Source organism: Salminus brasiliensis, chromosome 4 (genome assembly GCF_030463535.1).
Source record: "Salminus brasiliensis chromosome 4, fSalBra1.hap2, whole genome shotgun sequence".
NCBI lineage: Eukaryota > Metazoa > Chordata > Actinopteri > Characiformes > Bryconidae > Salminus > Salminus brasiliensis.
The window spans coordinates 48,231,402-48,243,062 of record NC_132881.1 but is presented as its reverse complement, the minus strand read 5'-3'; the positions used below and the strand labels follow the sequence as shown (position 1 = coordinate 48,243,062).

Sequence of the window (11,661 nt, the reverse complement as noted above, 5' to 3'; positions counted from 1 at the left end):
TAACGTACCTGTAAATGTCCATCCCTTACTGCTTCGTTTGCTGGTACCGTGGCGCGCAGTCAAGCTCCTGGCCAGCTAACGCCTCTCCTGGCCAGCCTGGCCCTCTCTTTTTACCTTCTCAGAGTAAATGGCCACCCGGCACGACCTGCTGGAAGACTGCCCGCTGAGGGTCCCCCTCTACCTGCGTCAGACCAGCTGCCACCTACCAGTCCGGCCATCAGTCCCCCCACCCACCACCACCCATAGCAGACCAGCGGCTCACCCGCCTACCACTGCTACCTGTTTAATGACCATGTTAAAAACCACCAAAGTCATTTTTATCAATAATTAATAAATAGTTTCTGATCAGAGGAGGACGGGTCGGATCCCCCTTGTGAGTCTTGGTCCTCCCAAGGTTTCTTCCTCCAGCTCTGAAGGAGGTTCTCCTTGCACTGTCGCTGTTGGGGCTCACTGGGGGTCTTTGATCCATCATGTCTTACGTTATTTCTTCTTTGTCTCTGTATTTTATTAATCACTATTTATGTAAAGCTGCTTTGTGACGACAGCAGTGTAAAAAGCTCTGACTAACGGCCAGCTTAAGGTTTAATGTGACGAGCTATAGCGACGTTAGACATGTACATTATCACAGCAGAGAGAATACAGACGTGTTAAATCGGGTGGATTCTTATCGGTTCCTTCTGAACGAGGCACTTCTACAAAGTCTTATAGCTGGAGCTGCAGAGCTCAGCCACTGCTGCTGTTCTGTGCCTCATCACGTCCGCACTTCCTGTATCCGCCGTGTGAAAGTAAAAGTCCCCATAATTGTCATTTCATGAGATTTTATACAATTCTTAAGCAGCGATAATCTTACAGTGACAGGCCACTGCTGCAAAATACGTGTAGCAGAGACTCTGCGGCTTTAACTGGAACTGGAGCACGCTCCCGGAGCTGCTGCAGGGCCTTCCACGCAGTTGGTACAAAATCCTGAGGTGGATTTTTACTTTCCGGATCATCAAGTTAAAGATCACTAATTTAGATCGCCAGTTACCCCCCCTCCCCCGTCATCACACGCAACGCCCCCCAACACTAGTGAGGGCGAGACCAGACACGCCCCCTCTGAAACGCCTGTTTTTTTAACTGCTGCTGATGCGACGTCACTAGGCAACCAACCAACCAATGGGGGGGGGGGGGGGGGGTGATAGCTCCATCTACTCACCCTGCCGATGGCTAGCAGCGTGATCGGGATAGGAACCAGCGATCCTCTGATCACAGTGACAGCGCCTTAGTCCACGGGACCACCCAGTGTGCCCCCAAGTTAAAGCAGGTCCAAAAAAAAAAAAAACATAGCCTTAACTTTTCTCCTGTCCTTAACCTCGGCCCTCTGGGGTCTCTCTCTCTGTCACACACACACACACACACAACACACGGATATGATCAGTTCCATAACAATGCTCTGTGCTATGAGCTAACTGTGTGTGTGTGTGTGTGTGTGTGTGTGTGTGTGTGTGTGTGTGTGTGGCTAATCCCATCTAACCATTATCTGCTCTGCCGGATCACTTAGGTGTTCTGGACCGCAGCTTGCCTGCTCTGATACATATTACACTGATCTCTTTAAAGCTATAAAGCCCAGCGCTTGATTTAATACTAGTGGGCCGACTTTTACTGCCCTCTATGTTTCTGTAGAAATCTAATATGAGTGTTTCGTTTTTATAGGGTGGGGGGGAAGGGGCGGTGTGTGTGTGTGTGTGTGTGTGTGGGGGGGGGGGGGTGGTATTGACATGTGCACTATAGCTAAATATGCTGAACTCATCTGTCTAAGGTCAAAACCAACCACACATATCCAATCATAGACATACATTATTATTTGACAAAAGTATTGGAGGACACACCTCTTAATCATTGAATTCAGGTCTGTTGCCACTACAGGTGTATAAAATCCAGCCTCTAGTCCTGCAGTCTGCCTTTCTTCCACTCATCAGTGAAAGAACGGAGGTTCTGAAGAGCTCACTGAACTCCAGCGTGGTTCTGTATGTAATAGGAGACACCGCTGCACCAACAACAACAAGTCAGCTGGTGAAATTTAGACCTTCCTCCTAGATCTTCCTCCATCAGCTGTGAGTGGTGTTATTATTGAACAGTGGAAGAGTTTAGGAGGAAACAGCTCACAGAGAGCAGCTCAGCGTCCACCGAGTGTCTGTCAGACCACGTAACGTTACAGAGCGGGGTCAGGGGCCGAGTGCTGAGCTCAGAGCAGAGTGCAGAAAGGTTAAGCAAGAAGGATAGACTGTGATTTTTTAATGAGGTAAAGTGATTGATCAGAACAGTGGGATCTGAAGACATAGTACAGTGCTGCCCCTAGTGGTCAGGGTTTAAACACAACACTAAATGAACCACTGTCTGACACCAATCTTTACATGTAAACTATTCAGTAAGAATCAATACAGGGTTTTTTGAGAATCGATACAGTATTACAGAACATGATATCGCAATACTTTGATGTATCGATATTTTCAGACACCCCTAATGTGAATCCACACGGGGACTTAATTGATCAGAGCAGCTCAGTTCAGATAATAAAATCAACACAGTCTATTACATCATTTCTCTGTCTCATAACAGCTGAAATAAACCTCTCTCTCTCTCTCTCTCTCTCTCGCTCTGTGTCTCTCTCTCTCTCTCTCTCTCTCTCTCTGTGTCTCTCTCTCTCTCTCTCTCTCTCTCTGTGTCTCTCTCTCTCTCTGTGTCTCTCTCTCTCTCTCTGTGTCTCTCTCTCTCTCTGTCTCTCTCTCTCTTTCTCTCTCTCTCTCTCTCTCTCTCTCTCTGTGCTCTCTCTCTCTCTCTCTGTCTCTCTTCTCTCTCTGTCTCTCTCTCTCTTTCTCTCTCTCTCTCTCTCTTCTCTCTTCTCTGCTCTCTGTGTCTCTCTCTGCTCTCTCTCTCTCTCTCTCTCTCTCTCTGTCTCTGTCTGTAGGTGATGTGTCTCCCATCAGCATGTCGTCCCAATCAGCCAGTCTCAGTTTATTCCGCTGGGAGAGATTCTGTGTTTGGCGATTTCGGCCATGAACTCCGCCCGCAAGCCGTCACACAGGACGCCCCTGATGGAGGCACCTCACCACCTGCTTCCCAGGTAAACACACACACACACACACACACACACACACACACACATGAATGCATATATATATATATATAGATGTCTTTACCCACATAAACCTTACAGGGGGCTCTCAGGGCCTCTCTGTCCCTGTGTTGGGTTAGGTTGGAAGTCTGGGCCCTCTGTCGGACACAGTTTGGCTCTTTTCAGTGTTGAAGAGCACATATTTGCGCCTCCCTCCAGACGTGTTCAGAGGGGCCGTAACGCTCCTCGGCCCGACCGAAGCTGGTGCTACAGCGATTCACTGCGCTGGCCGACGCTGCTGCTGCTGCTGCTGCTGCGGCTTTTCAGGAATAACAACCCCAGCACAAATCCATAATCAATATTTTGCTGACGAGGGTTTTGTAGCTGGATGATGTCATCCTGGTGCTGTCCATCATGTAGCACTGTGGGACGTGCGGAGTGGGCAGAATTGGCAGGCTGGGAAATGACATCACTGTGTTTTTAGACCCAGTCTGGATGGAAAGTGGGAGGCGGTGGGATGCTCATACTTATCCTAATGCAGAGGTAGCGGTGTTGGAGGAGCCTGTTAGCTGGGCCGTGCTAATGCAGAGGTAGCGGTGTTGGACGAGCCTGTTAGCTGGGGCCGTGCTAATGCAGAGGTAGCGGTGTTGGACGAGCCTGTTAGCTGGGCCGTGCTAATGCAGAGGTAGCGGTGTTGGACGAGCCTGTTAGCTGGGCCGTGCTAATGCAGAGGTAGCAGTGTTGGAGGAGCCTGTTAGCTGGGCCGTGCTAATGCAGAGGTAGCGGTGTTGGAGGAGCCTGTTAGCTGGGCCGTGCTAATGCAGAGGTAGCGGTGTTGGAGGAGCCTGTTAGCTGGGTCGTGCTAATGCAGAGGTAGCGGTGTTGGAGGAGCCTGTTAGCTGGCCGTGCTAATGCAGAGGTAGCGGTGTTGGACGAGCCTGTTAGCTGGGTCGTGCTAATGCAGAGGTAGCGGTGTTGGACGAGCTGTTAGCTGGGCCGTGCTAATGCAGAGGTAGCGTGTTTGGACGAGCCTGTTAGCTGGGCCGTGCTAATGCAGAGGTAGCGGTGTTGGACGAGCCTGTTAGCTGGGCCGTGCTAATGCAGAGGTAGTGGTGTTGGAACGAGCCTGTTAGCTGGGCCGTGCTAATGCAGAGTAGCGGTGTTGGACGAGCCTGTTAGCTGGGCCGTGCTAATGCAGAGGTAGCGGTGTTGGGACGAGCCTGTTAGCTGGGCCGTGCCTAATGCAGAGGTAGTGGTGTTGGACGAGCCTGTTAGCTGGGCCGTGCTAATGCAGCGGTAGCGGTGTTGGACGAGCCTGTTAGCTGGGTTCGTGCTAATGCAGAGGTAGCGGTGTTGGAGGAGCCTGTTAGCTGGGTCGTGCTAATGCAGCGGTAGCGGTGTTGGACGAGCCTGTTAGCTGGGTCGTGCTAATACAGAGGTAGCGGTGTTGGACGAGCCTGTTAGCTGGGGCCCGTGCTAATGCAGAGGTAGCGGTGTTGGAGGAGCCTGTTAGCTGGGTCGTGCTAATGCAGAGGTAGCGGTGTTGGACGAGCCTGTTAGCTGGGTCGTGCTAATGCAGCGGTAGCGGTGTTGACGAGCCTGTTAGCTGGGTCGTGCTAATACAGAGGGTAGCGGTGTTGGACGAGCCTGTTAGCTGGGCCCGTGCTAATGCAGAGGTAGCGGTGTTGGAGGAGCCTGTTAGCTGGGTCGTGCTAATGCAGAGGTAGCGGTGTTGGACGAGCCTGTTAGCTGGGGTCGTGCTAATGCAGAGGTAGCGGTGTTGGACGAGCCTGTTAGCTGGGCCGTGCTAATGCAGCAGTAGCGGTGTTGGAGGAGCCTGTTAGCTGGGCCGTGCTAATGCAGCGGTAGCGGTGTTGGACGAGCCTGTTAGCTGGGTCGTGCTAATGCAGAGGTAGCGGTGTTGGACGAGCCTGTTAGCTGGCCGTGCTAATGCAGAGGTAGCGGTGTTGGACGAGCCTGTTAGCTGGGTCGTGCTAATGCAGCGGTAGCGGTGTTGGACGAGCCTGTTAGCTGGGTGCGTGCTATAATGCAGAGGTAGCGGTGTTGGACGAGCCTGTTAGCTGGGTCGTGCTAATGCAGCGGTAGCGGTGTTGGAGGAGCCTGTTAGCTGGGCCGTGCTAATGCAGCGGTAGCGGTGTTGGACGAGCCTGTTAGCTGGGTCGAGCTAATGCAGAGGTAGCGGTGTTGGACGAGCCTGTTAGCTGGGACGGTGCTAATGCAGCGGTAGCGGTGTTGGACGAGCCTGTTAGCTGGGCCGTGCTAATGCAGCGGTAGCGGTGTTGGACGAGCCTGTTAGCTGGGCCGTGCTAATGCAGAGGTAGCGGTGTTGGACGAGCCTGTTAGCTGGGCCGTGCTAATGCAGCGGTAGCGGTGTTGGACGAGCCTGTTAGCTGGGTCGTGCTAATGGCAGAGGTAGCGGTGTTGGACGAGCCTGTTAGCTGGGGTCGTGCTAATGCAGCGGTAGCGGTGTTGGAGGAGCCCTGTTAGCTGGGTCGTGCTAATGCAGAGGTAGCGGTGTTGGACGAGCCTGTTAGCTGGGTCGTGCTAATGCAGCGGTAGCGGTGTTGGAGGAGCCTGTTAGCTTGGGTCGTGCTAATGCAGAGGTAGCGGTGTTGGACGAGCCTGTTAGCTGGGTCGTGCTAATGCAGCGGTAGCGGTGTTGGAGGAGCCTGTTAGCTGGGTCGTGCTAATGCAGAGGTAGCGGTGTTGGACGAGCCTGTTAGCTGGGCCGTGCTAATGCAGAGGTAGCGGTGTTGGACGAGCCTGTTAGCTGGGCCGTGCTAATGCAGTAGTAGCGGTGTTGGACGAGCTGTTAGCTGGGTCGTGCTAATGCAGAGGTAGCGGTGTTGGACGAGCCTGTTAGCTGGGCCCGTGCTAATGCAGAGGTAGCGGTGTTGGAGGAGCCTGTTAGCTGGGCCGTGCTAATGCAGCGGTAGCGGTGTTGGACGAGCCTGTTAGCTGGGCCGTGCTAATGCAGCGGTAGCGGTGTTGGACGAGCCTGTTAGCTGGGCCGTGCTAATGCAGAGGTAGCGGTGTTGGAGGAGCCTGTTAGCTGGGCCGTGCTAATGCAGCGGTAGCGGTGTTGGACGAGCCTGTTAGCTGGGCCGCTCCGCGTTGACTAGCTTGCCAGCGGTAGCGGTGTTGGACGAGCCTGTTAGCTGGGCGTGCTAATGCAGAGGTAGCGGTGTTGGACGAGCCTGTTAGCTGGGGTCGTGCTAATGCAGAGGTAGCGGTGTTGGAGGAGCCTGTTAGCTGGGCCGTGCTAATGCAGAGGTAGCGGTGTTGGACGGAGCCTGTTAGCTGGGCCGTGCTAATGCAGCGGTAGCGGTGTTGGACGAGCCTGTTAGCTGGGCCGTGCTAATGCAGCGGTAGCGGTGTTGGAGGAGCCTGTTAGCTGGGCCGTGCTAATGCAGAGGTAGCGGTGTTGGACAAGCCTGTTAGCTGGGCCGTGCTAATGCAGAGGTAGCGGTGTTGGACGAGCCTGTTAGCTGGGTCGTGCTAATGCAGAGGTAGCGGTGTTGGACAGCCTGTTAGCTGGGGCCGTGCTAATGCAGAGGTAGCGGTGTTGGACGAGCCTGTTAGCTGGGCCGTGCTAATGCAGAGGTAGCGGTGTTGGACGAGCCTGTTAGCTGGGCCGTGCTAATGCAGAGGTAGCGGTGTTGGACGAGCCTGTTAGCTGGGTCGTGCTAATGCCAGCGGTAGCGGTGTTGGACGAGCCTGTTAGCTGGGCCGTGCTAATGCAGCGGTAGCGGTGTTGGACGAGGATACAGTAAAAGATACAGTCCCCAGATCTTGTGGCACAAAGGTGACGCATATAAGGAGCCAATCAGCAGATCCGTCAGCTACATCATCCTGCCCACCCATAGAGAGCAAGGCCAGTCACGCTCTTCGAGACTCCTAGCTGCGGATGGCCAAGGCTTAGACGTCTGCACCAATACTTATGAGTATGGACTGTAAAGGCATGGACGCCGTGAGACCTCTGAAGGTGTCCTGTGGTATCTGGACACCTTGAGACATTAGCAGCAGATCCTGTAAGTCCTGTAAGTTGAGCGGTGGGACCTCCAAGAGCATCAGTGAACCTTGGGTGTCCACAGGTTTGCCAGTTGTCCTTCCTTGGAGCACTTTTGGTAGGTACTGACCTCTGCAAGACCTGCTTGCTGATGTTCTGGAGATGTTCTGACCCAGTCAAGATCTAGAACATCACAGTTTGGTTCTTCTTGTCGAAGTGTCTCAGATTCTTACACTTGTCCATTTTTCCTGTCTCATCACCTTCATCACCTTCATCATCTTCAAGAACTGACTGTTCGCCCGCTGCCTGACAGGACCCACTGGACCCAGATCATCAGTGTTGTTCAGTGTTAATCCGCCAGTGGTTTTAATGTTATGGGCGATATTCAGTCGTCGCTTCATAGAAAGTTGTTAGTTTTTATAGAAGAGCATTACCCATAATTCTGTTTGCTGCATGATTGATGTCCGACTATACGTCTCTATAGGCTTACTCCGGCTGCTGGTGTAAGTCGGGGGGAGGCGTCTGAAGGTGATGAAAGGGCGTTTTCTACAATTAAATATTGATCAGAAGTGGTCAGTGCTTGCAGGTAGACGTTAATGTCTCTCCTGTGTAACCTTGTGCAGTGTGAGGCGCTGTGAGCTCTGGATTTTGCTGAGGTGGAGAAACAGTGTGTGATGACTGCATCATAGGAGCTTCACCACGGCTCTGTCAATATCCCATTAGAACCGGGGAGGGCAGGAGGGGGGCTTTGCTGACTAAATACACGCATATAATTTTCTCGATAGCTGTTAAACAGGCCATAACCTTTAGTCAGAGCTTCCCCGTTCTCTGACCACACGACTTTAACCCTTTAAAGCCTCAACCGTTAAATCTTTACTTTACTGAAGTGATTATTTGACCTTTTGACCTTCTGAATTATTAAAAAGGAATTAAATGATCATATATTACTCTTTGGAGCAGATGAACATCATGAACCTATTGGCACCGTGGCTAGAGGGGTATAAAGCCCCCCAGCATTGAGGAGCTGTGGAGCAGTGGAAGAACTGTGTTCTCTGGAATGATGGTGGTGGTGGAGCTCCATCCAGTACTTTTGGGATGAGTTGGGGATGATCGATCCTGACCTCTCTAACACTCTTGTCGCTGAGTGCAATCAAAGTCTCACAGCAAGCCTCCTCCAAAATCTAGTAGAAAGTCTTCTTCTCTGGACCGTAGAGATAGTTACTCCAACAGAAGCAGGATCAGCTCTTTTAATACCCTTGATTTCCGTGACAAAAAACTGAATGAGTGAATGAGCAGGCGTCCCAATACTTTTGTCCATATATTGTATCTAATTTTATTTCTTATTTTAATGCTGTGGTTATTGTAATGACTGTCTTTTTTCTCCAGCTGCTGAAGTTCTAAAAATGTTTGGGAAGAGGCTTTATAAGGAAAATGTGAAGACAGCCGCGGTTCCTCGTTCTATAGGTTCCTCAGTCAACACAATGGGTCAGAACCATGGCATGAGCTTTGACTGGCTATGATGATGTGTAAGATGGCTCTGAAAAGGGTTCCACTGTTGTTACTCTTCGAACCCTTTTTGCTAAGACTATACCTAAACCCCTACCCCAATTGACCCCAAATGACCCCAAATGACCCAGAGCTGTCCATAGTGGGTCTCGCTGGTCAGAGCTGGTGAGGACATTTGCTTGGCATCCCAGAAGGTTGTTCTACCTTGGTCTCGTCCTTTAAATTTTTATCTTGCTTACCTTTACTACAGGTCATCTTTTAATATCATGGTTTGGATTAAGGTGTTTTATCACAATACTAATTTAATAAACTGTAAAAACTCATTATTAAATGAGATTATGAGCAACAGGGATCTTCTAGATCACTAAAATAATGGACAGTTTCATAAAAGGTCATTAAAAAGTTTCTCTTTTAGCCTCTGTCCAGATACTTATGGCCATGACTGTATATGGATGGGTATGAAAATAGCACTGAGCTAAGCAGGACAAGCGGCATTTTTAAAAGTATGTTGTCAAATCAAGAGAAATTCAGTGTTTTCCCTTAATAGAGTCGAGGATCGTCCAATAGGAATGTCCCACTCCCAGCAAAAAGGGTTCTACAAACAGGTTCTTTGATTAGTAACAATGGTGGAACCCTTTTTGGTGCTTTGCTTTGTACAAAAAGATCAAAGTAACCAGTCAGAGAACCATTTAAGCGTCTATATGGTTCTAGGCCGTTGTTCTAATGTATGGACGGGCTCGGTTTTAGGCCTAGATTAGCAGGCTAACTGCTAAATCCTGCTTTGCAGACGTGGTAAATTTTATATGTTGCCATCTGCTGGTTGTGTGAAGTACTGCTTCATTCACAGTCAGTGGCTTCCTCATCTTCATCTTCATCATCAAGCTCCTTCTCAGCTGAAGGAAAGCCTGGAGTCCGTTTGGTCAATGTCTTGATGTTGAACTCCTGGTTCCTGCAAAGCTCCACTGGGTTCGTGAGGTTAAAGGATAAGCAGTTTTAGATTGTTACCAATAAATATTTATGGACAAAAGTATTGGGACGCCTGCTTGTGCGTTGTTTCTTCTGAAATAAAGGTTATTAAAAAGAGCTGATCCTGCTTTTGTTGGAGTAACTGTCTCTACTGTCCAGAGAAGAAGGCTTTCAGCTAGGTTTTGGAGGAGAATTGCTGTGAGGATTTGATTGCATTCAGCAAGAAGAGCATTAGTGAGGACTCAAGATGTTGAATGATCACCTCATCCCCAATTCGTTCCAGAAGTTGGATGGAGCACCACCATCCATCATTCTAGAGAACACAGCTCTTCCACTGCTCCACAGCTTCTTAATGCTGGGGGGCTTTATACCCCTCTAGCCCACGCCTGGCATTATTAAGCAGCATGGTGCCGATAGGTTCAGAGAGTCCTATTCTATTGGCGAGCTGTGTGTGTGTCAGCAATGGGTGCAACCTAAAGTAGCTAAGAATGCATTCATTAGAAGGGGTGTCCACAAACTTTTGGAGATGTACTCTGTGTGTTTTTGTGCATTTCTAACCTCAGAGCCCTTCAGGAGCCCCCCGTCCCCCCGTGTTAACCATCCTAGGCCGCTGGGATGTCCGTGTCGGAGTGGTGTAGTAAGTCTATTAGTTTATTAGAGTGAGTATTAGTCCCTTTGCCCTCTGGACAGTAAGATCAGCATGGCTGGCCTGTAGCGTTACGACCATGTGTGGAAAAGGATTCACCACCCTGGCAGAGACTCAGCCAATAAGCATGCAGAATGCACAGCTCGGCTCACGGGAACGGACCAATCAGAGCACACATTGTGCAGACTGGACTGCGAGGAGCGCCGTGATTCCTCCTCACAAAGGAGGAGGGAGGCGACAAAAAAGCAGAGAAAAAGAGCCGAGTCTCCATGGTTGCGTCATGTTGTTATGGCAACTGCCGGGGTATGATGTAATGGCAAGCAACACTTAACCCAGACTAGTTACAGCTTATCTTCTGCTTTATCCATGCTTGTTTCAACGGTGTGCGAGCATATGTGTGTGTATGTGTGTGTAGTAAAGCTGATTGAGGTAACATAAGGACCAGAGTGAGGAGAGGACACGGTGTACCCTGTGGCGCCCGGTCTAGTCTGTGGGAGTCACGTGTCTGCAGACTTCAGGCCTTGTTTGGTTGCTGTGCAGACTTTTTGAACGCTAGTTAAAGACTCATCCACGGCGCTAACGAGTACAGGGACGGCAGTGACCGCATCCACGGACCTGCCAGAGAGTCACTGGCAAAAATGATTTCTTAGCAAGTGAACCGTTCCTAAATTTATTCCTAATGTTTACGTTGCTGTAAGAACATCAAAACAAATTAAATCTAAATCAGGTTTATTGTCACTTCGCATTAAGTGAGAGACTTTAAGTGCGTTGTCCCTCACAGTAGCAAATACACAATAAATACAGAATATATATCTGAAAAAAATTATATACAAAATTTAAAAAAACATAAAATATATTTGAAATATATATAAAATACACAATATATACAAAATATATACAAATTACGATATACAAAATATAGTAAGTAAAGTAAATATAGTACAAAATATTATACAGAATATATATAACATCAAAAATGCAGAATATATGTAAAATAAAAAATGCAGAATATATACAAAATACAAATTCCCAAAATATATACATAAAATTAGAAATATCAAATATATATCAAATGAAAATCAAGAATATATATAAAATAAAAAAATCTGAATATATACAAAATAAATACAGAATATATCTAAAGTTACAAAATACAAATGACAAAATATACACATGAAATTAATATAATATATATACAAAATTTAGAATATATAGAAAATATAAAATACAGAATGTATACCAATAAATGACTACAAACTATATATTAAATGAAAAGGCAGAATATATACACAATAAAAAATACAAACTATACATATGAAATTATATATATTATATAAATATAGAACATACACAAAACAAAAAATACAGAATATATATGAAATTAAAAATACATGTTACCTTACACTATACATACACTGT

At 48.5% G+C, this 11,661-nt stretch overlaps 1 protein-coding gene across 1 annotated transcript in view; it reads left to right on the top strand.

The window, feature by feature from the left end:
- stox2a (storkhead box 2a) overlaps positions 1-11,661 on the top strand; it is a 50,092-nt gene that overhangs the window by 28,536 nt on the left and 9,895 nt on the right. The window contains 3 exon segments of the mRNA XM_072678588.1: positions 2,948-2,973; positions 2,976-3,080; positions 3,082-3,103. Coding sequence (XP_072534689.1) covers positions 2,948-2,973; positions 2,976-3,080; positions 3,082-3,103 — 153 coding nt within the window.